Source organism: Apteryx mantelli, chromosome 1 (genome assembly GCF_036417845.1).
Source record: "Apteryx mantelli isolate bAptMan1 chromosome 1, bAptMan1.hap1, whole genome shotgun sequence".
Taxonomy (NCBI): Eukaryota; Metazoa; Chordata; class Aves; order Apterygiformes; family Apterygidae; genus Apteryx; species Apteryx mantelli.
The window spans coordinates 167,464,351-167,485,887 of NC_089978.1; the positions used below are offsets into that span (position 1 = coordinate 167,464,351).

The 21,537-nt window shown below is 40.7% G+C and overlaps 1 protein-coding gene across 12 annotated transcripts in view; it reads right to left on the reverse strand.

Annotated features, from left to right (window-relative positions):
* Positions 1-21,537, reverse strand: part of ATF7IP (activating transcription factor 7 interacting protein) — a 115,080-nt gene that overhangs the window by 37,277 nt on the left and 56,266 nt on the right. For 11 of the 12 annotated variants that reach the window (XM_067311176.1, XM_067311138.1, XM_013947502.2 and 8 more), the window contains 7 exons: positions 19,775-20,835; positions 8,283-8,369; positions 4,704-4,849; positions 3,391-3,528; positions 1,481-1,546; positions 637-710; positions 14-102 (listed from right to left, as the gene is read on the reverse strand). In XM_067311176.1, the coding sequence (XP_067167277.1) occupies positions 14-102; positions 637-710; positions 1,481-1,546; positions 3,391-3,528; positions 4,704-4,849; positions 8,283-8,369; positions 19,775-20,828 (1,654 nt within the window). In that variant the 5' untranslated portion in view covers positions 20,829-20,835. The remainder of the gene's footprint in view (positions 1-13; positions 103-636; positions 711-1,480; positions 1,547-3,390; positions 3,529-4,703; positions 4,850-8,282; positions 8,370-19,774; positions 20,836-21,537) is intronic. The other variant, XM_013947503.2, reaches the window with a different exon arrangement.

Sequence of the window (21,537 nt, forward strand, 5' to 3'; positions counted from 1 at the left end):
AGAAGTTTCTTACCTGCATTCACAGGGGCTTGAAAAGCTGCTGGTGTGCTCTCGCCTACACTCCTCTTGGACTCCAGCATCTGTCTCACTGTGCCAGCATTTCTATGGAATGAAGTTCCAGTTAGCATCTCTCAATGAGCCACACTGGGGTATAATGATAAACAGTACAATGGTAAAAACAAACAAAAAAAGATTATTTTTACAGCTGTTCACTTCAGCTTGATTTTCAAAAATCCATTTATCCTTTTTCCTCCTTGCAAATTTATATAGGATATTCCCCAACTACAACACTATATTATTTATTCGTAAGTCTTCAAGTGTTTGCACCAAGTTTGCCTTTTGCTATGAGATTTTTCACTTCCTTATTTCTTTTCAGAGTTACTCTTCCATTTTCATCAACTATTTCTAGCTACTGAAATAACACATCTTAGTTTACCAAAGAATGCATTCAATGCTGCTCACATGTGACTTCTGTAATGATGTAAAATAAAATGGAATTTTACAGATGAACAAGGATGGAAAAGGAAGAGCCCTTTCACAAAATAACTAAAAAAGAGAGAGATCATCTATTACATTATGTACCACAGATCTCCTATTAGAAGTTTGAACAGGGGATCAATGATGTGTTTCCCTTACCGATATGTCACATTGTTTGTGTTTGCAGCGTCACTCCCTGCTTTCCCTGGAGACAAAGGTGGGTTTGATGAATTCTACAAGAAAAAACAAAGAACAAAAAACAAAAAACAAAAACCCAAAGTCAAGTTGCAAACTTGTATTTCAGTTGTATTTCGTGTTCATTCATTTTTGTGTAAGGCACACATTTTCTGGAGCCAAAAATGGAGAACAACTTGAAATGTTTTACAAACCCCCAAAACCTACTCAGTTCTGTCTGCCTGCCTGCCTCCCTCTCCTACCTCCTCCTTTTTTTATGAATCTCTAGCCTTCAGGTTTTTATAGCAGGAGGATCAATCAAAATTTCTTCTTCAACTTTAATGGACTTTTAGCTTCCACTTCTTCACAGTAATTCATCCAAAATATTTATTCTAGACAGAGAAATACTTCTGTTGGTGTCCTTTCTGATCTCCACTCCCGTCACAAAAATGAGAGTACAGAGATTCCTTCTTACTTACTCTACAATCTATTCATGCTGCAGTATATTACATTTACATACATACAATTTGAGGCACTTTCATACTGATAACGTATAAAGGAATTTCTGTGCAAATCAGAATTACATAATAGATGTTAGAGAAAAGACTGTATTCTTCAATATCACTGCCTTTTAACCAACAAGCCAAACCTACTTTTTTTGTGAATACTATTAATAACCAGGTCACCATTTTTCTGCATATAAGATTTCTTTATAAAATGGGATGAAAAATTTCAATGAAATCTTTAAAGTTGACTTGACATTACAGAAATTAAATTCAGTTTATGGTATAGGCTAGTTCAGAAAAACAAACATAAGTCCAGTTCTTACTTCCTGTCTTTTCTTCAGATCCTCCCTGGCTGCTCCAAACCGCTTTGTCAGTCTAGCAATTTTAGCCTAAAAGAGAAGAAATAAAACAAATAATAAAAACATCCTTCCCAAGAACCATTAAATAAATTATACGAACTAAAAGATATACAATTAGAACATCAAGTCAAAGAGTATTGTCGTATCAGGAGAAATCATTCTTTCCGTGAAAAATACATTATAACTGTAATACTTTGCAGCAGCAGGAAGATCATGTGTGTATCAGAGTCGTATCTTAGAGACAACCTGAACCATTTTCATCCTATTCGCAATTATACAAGCATAACCCATTTGGCATGAACTAATGCAACTGCTTACCTAGAAAGCATTTGACCATTTTAATGTCCGATGAGGCATTCATATTGGAAAAAGCACCCCTTTTGCTCTTCATATCCTCTCCTCTTCCTTCATTAGTTTTATTTCTCTCTCTCACTGATACACTACACATCACATACACCTCACCTCACTGTCAGCTTGTTCTACTCTATTTGATGCTCAGGTGTCAGGTTCATTTACACCTAGTCTTTTTCTTCTTGTGTCTCTGACTATACTAATTGATACCTATTCCTTCTGCAATTACCTAATCATTAGATGATTCTAATTTCCCCCTCCAGACTGCAGTTCTGACGATTGAATTATTCTGGAGGCAATAGCTATGTTGCTTGTTCTAAGCAGGTACTTCTAAGGAAAAAAGGCTTTTTTTTTTTTTTTTTTAAATGAACTGCTGTATAATCCTTGAATTAACACTGAAAGATTGAATGCTTTTTAATGCTTTTTAAAACCAGGGAGTTTCACATACCATGATTTTGGAACCTCTGACCTAAGAGAAGCTGGCTTAGAAACCTCACGTCTTCCACATTTTTATAAAGCGATGTGACAGGCTACAATTGTAGTCTGCCTTTAATTACACATGCTGCAATACTACTACAATTTTGGCTATGCTGTACAACTTAGAGGTCTTCTGGAGCACCGTGCATAATAAAACCAAGTATTTACTTATTAAGTACGTTATCAACACAAATAAGTCAACATGAACACATTCAGTCTTACATCAAGTTATTAATTTGATACCACAGTTGATGCCTGAAGACTCTGAAACAAGTATACTGAAAGTGCCTTAACTACCACTTAACAGGAGATCAGCATAAAATTCCTGGCAAAAAAAATAAAGAGGAGATATCTAGGAATAACTGGTGCAGCAAACACCATATTTTTCTTACATTAAAGTCAAATGGCCTTAATATTTGAATTTGTTATCACACAAGCTTAACTTCGTCCTTTCAATTCAACATTCTTTAATTTTTGTGATGTTCCTCATTTCACCACTAAGTACATCATCTCTATAACTGAATGCAAGAAAGGACACTGCTTTCGATGCAAGCCATTTGTTTCCTTACTGGAGCACAATTATTTAGTTACCAGATGAAATAATGTGGATGATTATTAAGTGATACTTATTTGTTTGAATATTCTACAAAGTTCGGTGCTACTGTCCCACTCCTTTCAACACTCTTCCTTTTTTAATTACATTTCTGGCCCCACAGAATAGAGTTAAGAGATATTTTCATACTCTACATTTATCTGAAGAATATCTGAATGGCAGAGAAGAGTTGGAAAATGATTTACTAACAAACAATTGGCTTGCCAGAAGGAGGATCTGCTTTGTTTTTCTGATGATTAATTGGTTGCTTGCTTTTTTCAGAGTAGAGAGATAGAATTTTGCAATTCAAAAGCAACATTATTATTATATTTTTTCCCCCTGCGGAATCAAAATGGCTTCCCTAATAACAGCTACTGGAGACTTAAAAACTAAATATTGAGGAATTTATTTTTGAGCAAGACTCTACTATGTAATGCAACACGCAAACACTTGCCTGTAGTTCAGTGAGCACAGTTTTATGCCTCTTGTTGCATTCTATTTTATCTATTCGTGTTTTCAAGTCTGCCAGAGTCTTGTCAAATACGGCACACTGCAAAGCGGCAAGTTTTTCTTCTAACAGTCTCTGGATAACCTGCAAAAATATTTAACAAAAAAATAACACAGTCTCCTAACTTGGAAGACCATCTGTAAGAATATTCTCAACTCTTGAAAAGAACCGTGCCACAAACAAGACTATGACAACAGTTATGCCCTGTCAATCAAGTATATTTACAGTTGCAATAAGCACGTGGTTGCACAGGTAGGAAAAGTTTCTGCATCTTGAATTCTGGCAAACATGAACGGTCCCTCTCTGACACTAATTCATTTCATTGCAGTATGATTAAAATATAAAATATTATTACAGATGCAAAGAATCTTAACAACAGGAGGCATTTTCATAAGGTCTTTTGTTTACACAATTTTTTCCCCTCTTACTGCTCTTGCAAGAGTCAGTGATAGTCAGAGAACGGAAACTAAAGATGTTCAACAAAACTTTTCTTTTTGATATACATTTTCCTCTAAACATAAGTGCCATGTTGCCTTTTTTGCAGAAAATAAAACTGAAAGAGATGACTTGGATTTGCGCAAAGTTTATTACTTTTATTATTTACATTTTTTCCCTCCTAAACCATGACTGGCAAAGAGCAAACAAATTTTTCTTAGGAAACACAAATAAATAATAAATATGGTTCAGTTTTCTGACTTCTATATTGATGGAGTTAGAACACGCACTAACTAATGGAATAAACACATAACTTGTCTTCAAGAGCATGGGTTTCTTCAGTTGCAGCTGATGCAATCAAGTAGGCAGTTAACAGCTTTATAAAAATCTGCAAAACACCATGTTAATCACATTCTTGTTTGAAGACAGACTTTCTTTAAAGCTGAGTATACAATAAAATATGCCACATATAAACCTTTACCACAATGAAATGGCTCCTTAGCTGACATTCTTTTCATCTCCATCTATATTCAAAATGAAACTCAAGAGTTTAAACATGCTTAGTACATTTCAAACATAATTATTGTAGCTTAGTTGCTTCGTTTCCAAATGATGTTTGGTCCCACCTTAAAAGTAGGTCTTTATGTTAAACCATTATTGTTATCTGAATTTGAATTTTGTTAAAGTTAAAAAGAAAAAAGAAAAAAAAAAGAAAGGGGGGTGCAGGGAGGTAGAGAGTGTATAAGAAAAGATAACTAATTTAGACATGGTAAGAGAAGGGACAAAGCTGTTTCTGCTATCTTCATCCTGCATCTCCACTCTACCTTTTGTAATTTTTGGTCAACATCTCTTCTGGCTGTAATTTTTACTTGGAGTTCTGCTTCATAGTCTTCTCCCATGTACCGACGGCGTTTAGAATGTACGCTGTCCATATCCTCAGATTTAGAACGCTTTCTCCTTGACATTTCACCTGAAATGATTAGAGGCCATTACTTGTAACAATCTTAAAAAATCTGTAGGATGCTGTAACTATCATGAAGTTTCATTTTTCTCTGGTTTAAACATTCTTGATTCTGAAACAAGAACAACATTATTTTGGGGAAAAATAAGACATGACTGGCAACAGGAGGAAGGCTCCTGCTCCACCTGCACCTCTGCAACTACAGCATAAGCTCAGTGCCCTTGCAGCAGATGTAGAGCTGGGAGTCATGTCCAACGAAACATCCAAACAGACTGAGCCTGAGCTACGCAGCAGCACCAGGAGGAAGCAATGAGTGATACTAATAAGAGACTCGCTGCTGCAGGGGACGGAGGCCCCCATTTGCCAGTCTGACCTTGCTGCTTGCCAGGGGCTCACATCTGGGATGCTGGAGGGGCTGCCGAGGCTTGTCCAGACCTCAAACTGTTACCTCCTGCAGCTCTTCCTTGTGGGCACCTATGATTACTGGAAGGGAAGACCTGGAGCATATCAAGCATAACTACATGGATCTGGAGGCAACAGCCAAGGGCATGGGAGATCATGGTGGTTTTCTCCTCCTTTCTGCTGGTAAGGAGTATGGGCTTGTGGAGAAGCAGATGGATTCTGTGGGCCAATAACTAACTGGCTGCACAGGGTTTTGGCTTTTATGACCATGCATCCTCTTTGAAGATTAAGAACTGTTAGAAAGAGATGGAATCCACCTTACAAAGTGGTGCAAGAGCATCTTTGCCAACAAGATGCCAGCCTGCTGAGGAGAGCTTTAAACTAGGAGCAACGGGGAATGGAGATGATAGCTAACATAGAAATGAGGAAGTGGTGGACTAGGATGGCAAACAAAGGGCATAGGGTGATGTGAACAGGAGAGACCTTGTGATACAGGGGGACCACCTCAAGCATATGCCCATAAATAAGGAAGTGCCTTCATGACAGAATCATGGGGAAAGCTCTCATACCTTTCCTAGGAAATCAGCACAACTGAGTGCCTCTCTGGAGTGCCTGCATGCTAACACTGGCACCTTGGGGAACAAACAGGAGGAATCAGAGGTCTGCATGTAGTTGCAGGGCTATGATCTTATTGGGATCACAGAGACATGGTGGGATAGCTCACATGACTGCTGTGCTGCAATGGATGGATACAGGCTCTTTAGGGAGGACAGGCTGGGAAGGTGAGGAGGGGGAGTTGCCCTTTATGTAACAGAGCAGTGGGAATCCATGGAGCTCTGCCTTGGGATGGATGAAGAGCCAAGTGAGAGCTGATGGGTTAGGATTAGAGGGCAGACCAATGTGGGCGACTTTGTGGTGGGTGTCTGCTACAGACTGCCTGATTGGGAAGAAGTACATGAAGCCTTTTTCAGACAACTAAAGAAGCCTCATGTTCACCAGCCCTGGTCCTTACAGGGAACTTTAACCACCCTGGTATCTGCTAGAGGGACAACACAGCAGGGAACAAGCAATCCAGGAGGTTTCTGGCAGGCATTGACAGTAACTTCCTAACACAGATGACTGAGGAAACAATGAGGGGAGACTCTCTACTGGACCCGATTCTTACAAACAAGAAAGAACTAGCTGGAGATGTGAAGGTCACAGGTAGCCTTGGCTACAAATAGCAGGATCACAACTCTGGACTTTAGGAGAGCAGGCTTTGGCCTATTTAGGGAGCTGCTTGGAAGAATCCAAATAGGCTATGGCCTTTGAGAGAAAAGGGATCCAGGACAGCTGGTTTATTTTCAAGGATCACCTCCTTCGAGCTCAGAAACAGTCCATCCCAATAAGCAGAAAAATCAAGCAAGAGTGGCAGGAGGCCTATATGGATGAAGAAGGAGCTCCTGACTAAATTAACACATAAAAGGAAACATGCAAGAGGCAGAAGCAGGGACAGGTGGCCCAGGAGAAATATAAAGACACTAACCATGGAGGGACAGGGTTAGCAAAGCAAAAGCCCATTTGGAGTTGAATCTGGTGAGGGACGTTAAAGGCAACAAGAAAGGCTTCTACATGTATATCAGCAGCAAAAGGAAAACTAGGGAAAACATGGGTCCTCTCCTGAATGAAGCAGGGGGCCTAGTGACAAAGGACACAGAAAAGGTCAAGGTACTCAATGCCTTATTTGCCTTGGTCTTTACTGGTAAGAATTTCCTTCTGCAATCCCTGAGACCAGTGGGAAAATCTGGAGCAAGGAAGACTTACCCTTGGTGGAAGAGGATCAGGTTAGGGAACATTTAAACAAACTGGACATATACAAGTCCATGCTACCTGATGGGATGCACCCACAAGTGCTGAAGGAGAGGGCTGGAAGTGATTTTGAGTAATCAGCATAGATTTATGAAGGGGGAATCATTCTTGACCAACCTGACAGCCTTCAGTGATGAGATGATAGGCTTGGTGGATGAAGGGAGATGTATTTATCTTGACTTTGGCAAGGCTTTTGACACTGTCTCCTATAACATCCTCATAGACAAATGGATGAAGTACTGTCTAGATAAATGGACAGCAAGGTGGACTGAAGCCTGGCTCAATGGGTTGTGAACAGTGGCACAGAGACCATTTGGAGGCCAGTCACCAGTGGGACCAATACTGTTTAATATCTTCATTACATGGATGATGGGACAGAGTGTACCCTCAGAAATCTGCCGATGATACAAAACTAGGAAAAGCGGTTGATATAGCAGATGCTGCCATTCAGAGTGATCTTGACAGGCTAAAGAAATGGGCAGAGAATAACTTCATGCAGTTCAACAAAGGGAAATACAAAGTCTTGCACCTGGGAAGGAATAACCTCCTGCACCACTACAGGATGGGGACTTACCAGCTGGAAAGCAGCTTAGCAGAAAAGGCCCTGGAGGTCCTGGCACGCATTAAGTTGACCATGAGTCAACAATGTGTCCTTGCAGCAAAGGAGATCAATAGCATCCTTGGCTGCATTAGCAAGAGCACAGCCAGCAGGTCGAGGAAAGCAGTCTTTCTCGTGTAGTCAGCACTGAGAGGCTGTACTTACATTGCTGTGGCCATTTCTGGGCCCCTAAGTACAATAAAGATATGGACATACTGGAGCAAGTGCAGTGGAGGGCCACAGAAATGTTGAACAAATTGGAGCATCTGTCCAAGGAAAGTCTGAGAGCTGAGATTGTTCAGCCTGGACCCGAGAAGGTTCAGGGGGAATTTTTATTATTATTATTTTAACCATGAGGGTGGTCAAACACTGGAATACGTTGTCGAGAGACATTGTGGAGTCTCCATCCTCAGATATATTCAGAACTCAACTGAATTCAGTCCTGAGCAACTTGCTCCAGTTGATCCTGCTTTGAGCTGGGATCGGGATGGCAGGTGCGGACTAGACAATCTCCAGAGGTTCCTTCCTACCTCAACCATTCTGTGATTCTAATACTTGCCATCACTGAAACATAATAGTTTTAACTTTACATACTTCTTTCTGTGTGTTTCTCCTCTTCTTTTTGAGTCCCTTCTCTTCCTTTATCCTCCTTCTCGTTCTCTTTTCTCTCCTCCTCCACCTCTTCAACAAACACAGGAGGAATAAAAACATGTTATTTATTCACACTGACCTACAAAAAGTCTCGCAGAGTCTTATTTTGAGTAGTGAACTTAGAATACTTATCCAAAACCATGTTGAGGGAGGAGAGAGAAAGGAGTATGACAAGACAGTGAAAATGCAGAGATGAGAAGCCAGAGGATACCTTCAGAGCAAAAATCTGAACTACCAGAGACACAGTAATATCCCTTCTGCATTGCTTAGACAGCTTGAAAACCAGCAAAATGCCTCAAAGTTACGTCTGAAATGAAACTATGTATTGTTGATAAGGTGGAAGTTAAAATTCTCAACTAATTTAGATGCAAGTTTGCTCTTCATCTGAAAAAAAAAAATAATTTTTCAGTAAGAAAATACTAACGTTTCTCTGTTTATTTACTTCTGGCAAACTCATCCGTATTTCACTATAATCTTCATGGTAGAAAACACCAAGATTCTCCTATTTATTAACAAATATTAATTTTCATTTAAGGTTTGTTCCATATAGAAAGCATCACAATTTATTTCTTGTCATTTAAAACTTACAGGCTAGGAAATTCTTAAAAAACACCCCAAATCCACATGCTTTAAAATGAAATATATGACTGTTTCCTGAAAGCTGCACAAAGTGACAAGTTTCTATGAAGTTTTACTATATGTTTCATGCAGGCTGTATTTGATGCCTTTTATGTTTGCCAAATACAACCTATTATTTTAATTTTTAAGCTTACACTAAAAAATATATAGAATATAACACAGCAAGTGATCACTGTCATGTAAGGCCTCATCTCTGCATTTCTCCAATCTCCTATTTTCGTTTTGTTATTGCTAGCACAGAATTTAAGCATACTTTTTAACGTAAAAGTTCTGGCTGTGTATATATGCTGATGCTCTCTTAACACTAAAATTCACTTCTATTACAAAAATCATTTAAATAATTTAAAATAATAAATCAGTAAAAGGAAAGAGTCAAAAAACCTAAAATTGAAATTAAGTGATTTTTCATTCCGTTGATGTACACAAGAGACAAAGATTCATACCACAAACTCCTCAAAACCAAACAGATTCATTTTTAAGGTAACAAAATGGCATACTGCTAATGCCATTTGCTTTTTAAGTCTTGTACAAGGCTTCACATATTTAATTGTTACCAGTAAGCTAGGACATATTTATGCAAGAATCTAAAGGAGAGAGTCAGCAAGTTCAAGGGTGCTTTTTCCACAAATTACAGATTTTAAGCATTCAGCTGAAAGATGCAAGTATTCCTCCTGAAAGATGCACACACCTGGGCTGTCTTTAATGTATCATGCTTTGAGTTTCAAAGCTGAGCTTTTTCAGTTTTGTGTAGAGAACAAAGCCACTGTGGGAATGAGGAAGCCCTGTTTCCAGCAAACTTCCATCATACGGTCTATGCACGGTGGTTAACTTTTTTTTAAAAAAAAAGTGGTTTAAAATCTAGCCAGCTACCCCTTACCCCCACAGCTAAACCTCTATAGCTAAGATAGTTCAACTCATAATATGGACAGAATTTTACAGTTGGCTAACAGTTTGCTTTTCACTGATAAACTATGTAATTCATCGTCCTGATGCTAGACAGGTAGACAGGAATGAATACAATCCATTCCAAAAAGACTGAACAAATAATTTGATTATTTCATTAAGTTTGTCACTGTATCTGTCACACTGTCTCCTCCGTAAGTCACAGTATTTGCTGTGGATCTGAACACAAAGGTGTTTTTTGCCTAGACATTTTCTTGTCACTAAACACTTGAAAATACCTTATAATATGTTCTACAGTTGCAACCATTCAGATCTGTTTAGTAACTGATGCATACTTGGATATCAGTTTTGCTAAAATATATAAACAGAAATAAAAATACTGAGTAAGCCTAAAGACATCTGAATACTATTTGCAAGTACGCTGGAATGCACAATAGCGTTCTCACTATTCCATAATTCTGTAACCATGACATTCTCCTTATAGGTTGACTGTAACTGATGTGCTCAGATAACGAAAGCAAGCAGAAAACTGTAGTCCTAGTAAGTGATAACCATTGATCAAACCAAAGAAAAACCTTCCAAACTACCAAAAGAAATTTTTTAAAGCAAAAGTTAAGTGACATCTTAATTATTAAATGTTACAGACATGTCTAACAATGTGATTAATTTGCAGAAATACAATTTTCTATTCACGTTCACATGTGAAGTCAAGGAAATTTGTCCCTGCTCGCTCTGTTAAGACACTTTGCGCAATTTTCTCCGTAGCCTTCCAAGTCCCTTCAGTGGGCTAGCTTTTCTCAGTAGATTTTACGCAAAAGGTTCACACTGGACAAAAATTGATTCTTGTCTGCTTTGGTGTCATAATATCTCTAACGATCTTATAAATAATAAAATTTTAATTTCTTACATACTTGTTTCCACAAATATCTCTTATGGTAATTCATATACTGTCTAGGACATGATAAATCCCCATTCATAAATCTATTACTTGCTCATTCCCACAAACAGCCAGTCTCTCCCCCTTCATGGATATTTTCTATAGATCATTATTTATTTACAAGTGACCAGAACATACAGCTTTTGAATGGGATACCAAAAGAGAGTCACTTGGACATAACGTTAAACACACTACTTAGCAGCAATACGTCTAAACCAGCATTTCTGAAGTACCAGTTTCTTAAATTTCGTTCTTTTCTATGACATTTCTGTAAGAGTTTTAATTTAAGAACCAGCTGTGCTGGTGTTTATGAAACAGGTTTGTGGCCAAGTCTGCACAGAGGTTTACAAAGTAAGAGAGGAATGTGTGAAGGGGTCCAGACAGAAGTTTGTCAACTGCAAGATATACTTCCCATTCATGCAACGCTGTAAGCACAGTCAATTTATTTATTTTCGGTATGGTACAGAGCTTGATGCAATATTCATTTCTAAAGTCTGCCTAAGGGCATGCTTTTAAAAAAAATTCAACATACCACTTATTACATGTTACTGGAACAATAGTTCAAAACGCTTCCAAAGTGGACAAACTCAAGAATGACTACAAGTTCTGGAAACTGCTGGTTGACATAAAAATGTGACAGGCACACTCTTCCAAGGTCTTCCAGGTCTTGCTCACACACAACCTCAGTCTTCCTCAAATTGATGACAAATTTAAAAGCTAGCTGTGGAAGCAACACACCTGTCTACCAAATGATTTTACTTGTAGTTGACCAACGGTATACAGCAGTTCCTCTACTGTATGCCACAAAACCTTGAGTCTGGCAATGAAACTGTATTGAAAAATCCACATTATCAAGACATATTCCTCAGGTGATAGGGAATGCCCAGAAGGGTACTGTGATGAGGTTCATCCAGTTCCCTTTGAGTCAAAATGTTATCACACATTCTAAAATGTTACACATATTTTAAGAGTCTTATCTAGAATATCATTGTCTTAATTACTAGGAATAATGTATACAAGTTGCATGGGGCTTACAAGCAACCATGACTCCACATGGTACATTCACCTCTCATCTTTAATGATAATGACCCCCTAGATCAGAAGAGTGTAAGGCCACAAATTTTCCAGGCTCAAGAGAACAGGGCAAGAGGCTTTCACCTTTTGGTATCTTTCCACCAGATTTTTTTTCCATGGAACACAATATGACCTTTGATTGTTTTTGTTTTGGAAAAAGTCACAGCTCCACATATTTTCAGAGAAATCACTGCTTCCCAGACAATTTGGAGGAATGGGCTGATAGGAACTTTATGAAATTCAGCAAGGACAAATGAAGCCTGGCACCTGGGAAGGGAGAACCCTTGCAATGATACAGGCTAGGGCCTGCCTGGCTGGGGAGTAGTTCTGCTGAAAAGGACCTGTGGGTACTCATAGGCAGCAAGTCAAGCATAAGTCAGCAGTGTGCAGTGGCAGCAGCAGAGGCCAACAGCATCCTGGGCTATGTTTATAGGAGCATAGGAAGTGGTTAGGACTTGCTAGGCCATGTCTAGAGTACTACACTGGGTCCTGCCACCTCCTCCCCAATACAAAAAAGTTTTGGTAAACTGGAACAAGTTAAGCTGAGGGTCACCAAGATGGTCAGGAGGCTTTTACACATGTCCCGTAAAAGAGGCTGAGCGAGCTGGAGTTGTTCAGCCAGAAGAACAGAAAGCTTAGTGGGGACTTAGTAATAGCTTTCCAGTACCTCTAAGGAGGTTATTGAGAAGATGGAGTCAGACCTTTAAAAAAGGTGCATGGCAGAGGATGAGAGACATCATGCATAAGTGGAAGAGATATTTCAAGTGAATACAAGGAAAAACATTTTCCAGCATGAGGACAGTCTTTGGAACAGGTTGCCTGCCCTGAGAGGCTATGCAGTCCTTGCCAGCGGAGATTTCCAAGATCTAACTGGATAAAGCCCTGAGTATCCTGGTCTGATCTCATAACTGACCCAACTTGAGCAGGAGGTTGGAACAGAGACTTCTTGAGGTGACTTCCAACCTGAATTGTTCTATGATTTGGTCTGACCTCCTCCTGCCTATCACCAGACAAAAATGTCTATCAAATGATTTCAACATAAAGCACAATATTCACTTATTACCACATTTTTAAGTTGAAAAAAATCCATATAGGACTTAAGATCATAACTGATGAATCCTGCATCCCTTAACAAATCCTCAAAAATCTGTCTGCCAGAAGTATGCCTGATTTCTGGTTTGCAAAATACAGTGGCTCGAAAATGCAGCAGTTTAGTGACTGTCTGCTACATTAAAGAAGCCTCCTTCTACCACATATTCAGCTCCAGTTTGTATGTATTGTAGACCTCCTAAATCTCCTCTTGGATGAACAAAACTTACCATCTTCTAAGCTTTCCAGTATAAAGTATGTTTTCTAAATGCAGAAGTATTTTTGCAGCAGCTCTCTGAAAGTCCTCCACTCCAATTCTGGTGTTTACTTCAAAATGGAGAAAGCTTATTCCAAAAAAATGGTTTCATCAATGCAATCTAAGTGTAACAATTTCCTGTTTGTGCATTCAAGGATTGCAAGAGCTAATTCCCTCATAACACAACCACAAAACTTCATGCTCGGTTGTTTATCTGCCATCCATATGTTCTGAAGTTCTCTTCAGACCCCACTTTCCAGAAAACAAGCTGTAGCATTTTAAATGTTAAGCACTTTCTTTATTCTTCACAGGTTGTACTTGGCTGTGCTACTAGACTTCAGACTCCATTAACAAAAAAATAGCGGTAACTAGTAGACAAAAAATTATACATGGAGGGCATGAATTATCAGTACTGTAGAAAAGCCTAGAATCAAGGTGTCTAGAATGCATTCAAACTGCTAGCAGTTTTAGGAGGGGGTGGAAAGGGTGGTGGGGGAAGAACACAGACACAGCTGCACTAGATAAAACTAACAGTTCACCTAATTCAGAATCATGTCTCCAACACCACCATGTCAACAGCAGAAGCCTAGGAAATTAAGGAAGAATATAAGGGGGAGAAAAGTATAGAGTTACACTGTCCCAGAAAAATCCCTCAATCTTTTGAAAAAAATCACTCCTTAAGGGCCTTCAGAGTTTAGGCTTCTTGTGTTTGACAGCCCTCAACAAATTCTTCTGCCACTGAAATCCAATCAATTGCAGAGCACAGTAGACTTTCAGCAGCCACAATGTTCTACTGCACAGACTTCCAGTGGTTAAACATACACCACATGGAAAACCATCTCTTCTTGAATGCTTTGATCCTGTTTCTCCCTCCTTTCCCTCTCCCTCCATTTGATACACCTAGTTCTTGTAGAGGAAGAGACATCAAATATTCATTCTCTATTCATTTTATCCACACCACTTGTGATTTGCAGATCTCTGTCACAGCCCTCCTTCATGGTATAAGTCAGCAAGTGAAAAAGCAGTAGAAGGTGGCAAGCTGACTGTGTGAAATCAGGATGGACTAATGGGATAAACTGAGATCCTGCAGAGACAAAAGCCCAAGCTCGACAGTGCGAGGAAGGAGGGACAGCTAGAGACTGTGCTCAAAGGAGCAGTGAACGGAGATTCTCAAAACAAAGGTCAGAAGCCTGTGACTTCTAGCAACAGAATAAGGCCCTCTCTGCCTGCAAATCTGTAATTACTGAACAGGTAAGGTGCCCTAGGAACTTGTGAAAGAGGAACACGCTCTGTCAAGGGAGGCAGCAGAGCCAGCTGAATCTGACCAACTATCTGCATAAAGAAGAGGCTGCTGATAATTATCAGAGACTCCCTCCTGTAGGAGGTACCCATCTATCAAACTGAACTGATGTCTCAGGACATTTGCTGCTTTCAGAGGACCCAGATTCCCAATATTGCAAAGAGACTACCAAGGCTCATCTGGCCCTTAGTCTTGTTGAAACAAACCTCTTGCTGGTCATCCACACAGGCACCCATAAGACTGCCAGAAGTAACACTAAGCATATCAAGAGTGATGGTGGAGCACTGGTAGAAATGGTGAAAGGCATGGGTACCCAGGTGGCATTATCACTAATTCTAACAGTGAGGAGGGAAAGGCTCCAGCAGAAGTGTGCAGATCCAGCAGGTCAACACCTCGTTGAATGACAGGTATCCCAGGCAAGGTTTTGACTTCTCTGACCATGGGAACTTCTGAGGATCAAGGATTCCCTGCATGGACAGGATCCGTCTGACAAAGGTTAACAAGAGCATCTCTGCAAACAGGCTTGCTGATGTACTGAGAAAGGTTTAAACCTAGGTATGCTAGGAAATGGTTATCATAACTTGAAGTAAAGGTATGGAAGGCAGTAAGGAAACATCTGGGAGACAGCATGATGGGGAAAGCACTTGCACATCCCTTGTGAAAGCAGCGTAACTGGGGGGTTCATCCCAGCTACCCATGAACAAATGTGGGCAGCAGAGGAAAAACAGGAAAAGTCACTAGTTCCTACAAAGCTGCAAAGCTATGATTTCATTTGGATTACAGAGACATGATGGCTTAAATGACTAGAATGGTACAGTGGAAGGACACAGGCTCTTGAGGAAAGACAGGCTGGAAAGGGTGAGGAATTGTTGTGCTCTATGCAAGAAGCGCCCAGAGCTCTGCCTTGGGACAGGTGATGAGCCAGTCAAGAGCCTATGGGCAAGAACAAGAGGACAGAGCAACACGGGCAATATTGTGGTAGGTGCCCACTAGAGACCACTTGATCAAAAAGAGCAAGTCAATAGAGCTGTCTCTAGACAGCTGGAGGAAGTTTCACAATTGCAGGCCCTGGAAGTTATGGGTATACTCATGGCTATATGGTCAGGCACAAGCAAGCCAGGCAGTTCCTGAAGTGTACTGAAAATAATTTCTTGACAGAGGTTATTGATAAGCCAACTAGGCGAGATGCTCTGCTGAGGTTTTTACTTAAAAACAGAGAAGAACCAGTCCAGGATGTGAAGGTCAAGGGTAGTGTTGGCTGAAGCAACCATGAATTTAAAAGTCCTGAGAGACGTGAGCAGGACAATAGCATTACAGCCCTGGCCTTCAGGAGAGCAGATTTCTCCTTGTTCAGAGATCTGCTTGGCAGGATACCACAGGAGACTGAGCTGGAGGTCAAAGGTGCCCAGGAGAGCTGGTTGCTCTTCAGGCACAACCTCCTCAAAGCACCAGAACAGTCTGCTTCAATGCACAGAAAGTTGAGCAAGTGTGGCAGAAGGTCAGCACTGGTGAACAGGGAACTGACAGAGCTCAAATGTAAAGAGCAATTGCACAGGAGGAGGAAGCAAGAGGAATATAGAGACATTGCCCAGTCAGGCAGGACTGGAGTAAGAAAAACCAAAGCTTTTGACTGGAACTGGAGCCAGCGAGGGATGTGAAGGGCAACAAGATGGGCTTCTCCAAGTACACTGCCTGCAAAAGAAAGGCTAAGGAACATGTGGACCCACCGGTCATTGGGGTGGGGGACTGAGTGACCAAAGACATGGGAAAGGCCGAGGTACTTAATGACTTTCCTGCCTCTGTTGTCACTGGTAACACTCCCCACTAGGCCCATGGGCCGACTAGCAGAGCAAAGTGTTACCACAGTTGAGGTGGCAGAACTAGGGAGCACTTAAACCAGCTGGACATACAGAAGCTCATGGGACCAGATGGGATGCACCCAAGGGTGCTAAGGGAGCCAGCTGACAGCACTGTGAGGCCACTCTCTACCATCTTTGAAAGATGACAGCAATCAAGGGCTGATGACTGGAAAAACATCACAGCCATCTTCAAGGAGGGCAAAGAGAAGGATCCAGGGGAACTACAGTCTGGTCAGTCTCACCTGGGGTCCTAGGGAGACCATGGAGAAAATCCTCCTGGGAAGCTGCTTCCAGACACATGAAGGAGAGGCGACTGGGAACAACCAGCTTGGATATACCAGGGGCACATCATGCCTGATCAACGTGGAAGTTTTTGATGATGCGCAGACTGGCTACATAAGGGGGAAGCAGTGGATGTCATTTATTACCTTGACTTTGGCAAGGCCTTTGACATGGTCTCCCACAGTATCCTTGTAGCCAAATCAATGCGAGATAGAGTGGAGAGGTAGATAAGATGGGTGGAAAACCAGTTGGACCATTGGGCTCAGAGTTGGTATCAGTGGTACAGAGTTCAAGTGGTGGCCTATCACTAGTGGCAGCCCTCAGGGATCCATATTGGTGCTGATGGTTTAACTTATTAATGGCATGGACAACAGGCAGCAGATCATACTCAGCAAGTTCACAGATGAGAACAAACTGGGGGAGTGGCTGCTATGCTGCGGGGCAGAGTTGTTATTCAGAGACACTTTGACAGGTTGGAGAAATGGCCTGACACAAAGTACAGCAAATGTAAATGCTGATTCCTGCATCTGGGATGGAATACCCAAACCTATGCAACAGGGCAGGCTGGGAGCTGACTGGCTAGAAAGTAGCTTTGTAGAATAGGGCCTTGATTACTGGTGGAAAGCAAGCTGAACATTAGTCAGCAGTAGGAAATAAGTTCAATGGCATTCCAGGCTGCAAGCACATAACCAGCAGGCAAGGACAATGATTCCTTCTCTTTGTTCAGCACTTGAGAAACCCCTCTGGAGCACTGTGTCCAGTTTTGGGATCCTCAGTAGTAGAAAGATACTGACAACCTATAGCAAAAACAGTGGAAGGCCAGCAAGAAGGTCATGGGGTTGGACAGCTACACATGTTCTTTGAGAAGTAGGTGGGAGAACTGGGTTTGCTCAACCTTAAGAAGGGACGGTTAACTGGAGATCACTGACTGCAACTACCTAATAGGAGGGTATGGAGAAAACAGCCACTACTTTTGAAGGTGCACAGTAATAGAACAGGAAGCAATGAACGTGAGTTGAAACACAGAAAATTCCAATGAGATATAAGGAGAAACTTTTCCCCCTTGAGGTCGGTCAAATATTAGGTTGCCCAGTGAAGCAGCTGTGGAATATCCATCCTCAGAGATATTCAAAAGTACACTGCCAAGGTCCCTGAGCCATCTGATCTAACAGGACCTGCTTTGAGCAGGGGGTTGGAACAGAGACCACCAGAGGGGCTAATGTAAATTACTCCGTGATTCTATGATCTTCCCTTTTGCTCTTCCATGTACCTCTTCCAGTTCTATAACATCTTCTTTAAGATCAGAAAAGGCAACAGAATTATGCAAAACATTTAAGTGTTTGGTGTCCCTCAGACTTATTCAGTGCCATAGTGATTTCCTCAATTTCTGAATGTGTTTCTAGCACTCTTACTTGCTTTCTTCAACTGCTACTGAATTAATGTATTCACAGCACTACCTACTATAATCCTGGAGGATTGTTCTTGAGTAGCGAGTCAGTTTCTCTTCCTATCAAGTTGTAATTCTTTTCCTACTAATACATATCACAGAATCAGAGAATCACAGAATGGTTGAGGTTGGAAGGGACCTCTGGAGATCATCTAGTCCAATCCCCCTGCTCAAGCAGGGTCACCTACAGCACATTGCACAGGATTGCATCCAGGCGGGTTTTGAATATCTCCAGAGAAGGAGACTCCACAAGCTCTCTTGGCAACCTGTGCCAGTGCTCTGTCACCCTCACAGTCAAGAAGTTGTTCCTCATGTTCAGACAGAACTTCCTGTGTTTCAGTTTGTGCCCATTGCCTCTCATCCTATCGCTGGGCACCACTGAAAAGAGTCTGGCCCCATCCTCTTGATTCTCTCCCTTCAGATACTCAGATGCATTGATAAGATTCCCCCCCGCCCCCAGTCTTCTCTTCTCTAGGCTGAACAGGCCCAGTTCTCTCAGCCTTTCTTCATATGAGAGATGCTCCAGCCCCTTAATCATCTTAGCAGCCCTTCGCTGGACTCGCTCCAGGAATTCCATGTCTCTCTTGTACTGGGGAACCCAGAACTGGATGCAGTACTCCAGATGCGGCCTCACCAGGGCTGAGTAGAGAGGGAGGATCACCTCCCTCGACCTGCTGGCAACACTCTTCCTAATGCACCCCAGGATACCATTGGCCTTCTTGGCCACAAGGGCACATTACTGCCTCATGCTTAACTTGGTGTCCACCAGCACTCCCAGGTCCTTCTCCGCAGAGCTGCTTTCCAGCAAGTCAACCCCCAACCTCTACTGGTGCATGGGGTTATTCCTCCCTAGCTGAAGGACTCTGCACTTGCCTTTGTTGAACTTCATGAGGTTCCCCTCTGCCCACCTCTCCAGCCTGTCCAGGTCTCTCTGAATGGCAGCGCAGCCCTCTGGTGTATCAGCCACCCCTCCCAGCTTTGTATCATCAGCAAACTTGCTGAGGGTGCTCTCTGTCCCTTCATCCAGGTCAGAAAAGCATCCTCAAATTAAATCGGTTACAGAGAAAAAAGGAAGAAATGAAGGGTATCACTTGAAATACTGTTAGATTTATTAATTACTTTTGTATGACAGTAATACAACTTATTTTAGTATCTCTTTTTTTCCTTTTTAGGAATGGAAGTGGGTGAGAAAAACACTCAAAAATTAGTATGGCAAAAGTCACAGCTAATCCTACTCCTTTACCTTATGCCAGGGTAAGATGCTGCTAACAGCTGCTGGCTATCTTTTTACTGTACTTAGAGCCTGTCTATAATAAATATGATTTTAATGCTTTCCATGTTGTATATTTGATGTTTGCAAAGCGAATTAAACAATAAATGCTCACACTGGTGAAGTTAAAGAGTACTGGTAAAAATTAAAGAGCTCATCATTGACTATATCTTATCACCATCCGTTACAAAAATATTCATCTGAATTTCACATCCTCCCAGAATTCATTACTTCAGTGCAGTTCCAGAAAGTTCTAGTACCAGAAAGACTGAAATTGTCAGTTATTAATTTAGAAACACGTCACAAGCATGCTGTTTTAAAGGAGGAATGAACAAAATCCAAGACCTGAATGAAAACTACCAATTTAAAGAAGTCTTACCTGGAAGACTTGACTTGTTTGTTAGTATCACTTCAGCACCTTCCTCCTTCTCATCACAAGGATCCTCTTCATCAGACAGTACTAAGAAAGCCTCTTTAGGCAGACTTTCATTGCTTTCCTGCTTGGATGGCGAACCCAAAGAGTTGTCCATTTTCTCTTCTAAATCTGGGGCTGTGTCATCCACTGGAAGCAGAGAACTTTTGGAAAAACAGCTTAGTTCATCTTCAGCAGGGGCTAGTTTTTCCAAAATTGGAATAATTTCATCTGTTTCCATAGAGTCTGTATTCTCCAAGATACTCTCACTTGGCTCATCTATTGTCTTCTCAACAGTGGTTTCTGAAAGATCTGCAGTGTCATCCCCTTCATCCTTTGGTTCCTGGTCAGCTTCCATACTGCTAGAGATAGCCTCTTCTCCAACAGCATCTTCAACAGTCACTTCTTCAGCCTTTTTTTCTTCAACAGGTAAATCGGAACTAATAGTTAAGTCATTTGTTTCGCTTTTCTCTTCAGAAGAGTCACTAATATCACAGCTTAATTTACTTTCACCTTCTGATGGGATGTCACTCTTTCTTTGGTCCAAATGATCTTTTGTATTATTTTCTTCATGGAAGTTGTTTTTATTGCTGCCAAGCACTCCTTTTTCAGCCTCACAGGCTAAAGCTGTATCATCTGTATCTTGATCTTGCTCAGAAATAACATTCTCTGGAGATGCTTGAGGTTTAGATTCTAGATCATTGACTATGCTCTCTGCCCTGCTTTCAGGACTTTTGACATCAGTAATTTCCTCAGAATCTGTTCTTCCTTCTTCAGAGTTAAGACACAAATCCACTAGGCCATTAACTTCCCTTTTGTCCTCCATACAGTCTGTATTGCTTAAAGGGGAATTTAAATCAGAATCTCCATTCTCATGCTTTCCATTTAACAGTTTAACTTCAGTTGTTTTCAAAAGCTCCTCTTTAACCTTATAGACAGCCTCAAGTTGTTGTCTATCACTTACTCTCATTGTTTTTCGTGCTTTGAAGACTTTTTTCTGAGGTTCATCTGTGCTATCCATCTTGACCCTTAAAAAAATTTAATAAGAATTGTGAAGACTCAGTTTTAAAAGATCATATATAATAATATCTAATTAAGACAAGAAGCTAAGAATTACTCTGTACCTTAAAGAAGTTCAGAATCTCTCTATATCTTGAATGAAACTCATTGATTAAGATCTTGAGCTAGACAATGATAACCAATTTACCTCTACTGAAGTTACTATATCACCATGAATTACTCCTATCCAGGATATGACTTTTTAAAAAGTTTCTCAAAAATATACTGAAAGGCACTTGAGTAACACTACTGAAGAGTTATTACCATAAAGTTATAGTGAAAAGTTAAAGATGATGGGATTTCCTGGAATAAGGACATAAGGACATTTTAACTTTTTTTAAAGTTTCCCTCCACCCCAAAACCCCTATTGGATATTGTTCCGAAATTTGTTCTGCAACTCACAGTTCATGCAGTATGCTACTTTGTACGGTATCTTTCCAGCTATTTTATGATTTCAAAATTAAATGGAAGAGTTCACTGTCCCCCAAAACATGCAAATAATACTCAGTGTGAGAGGATTAGAAACCAGGCAGTTATCTGGTGCTTATAAAAAATTTCATATAAAGATTACAAATGTTTATACCCATGAAATAGCAGAATTATTATATAAAAGATGCATTTTCACTATTTAATAGTTTATTTTCTACCTTTCACCAATACACTTTCATTCA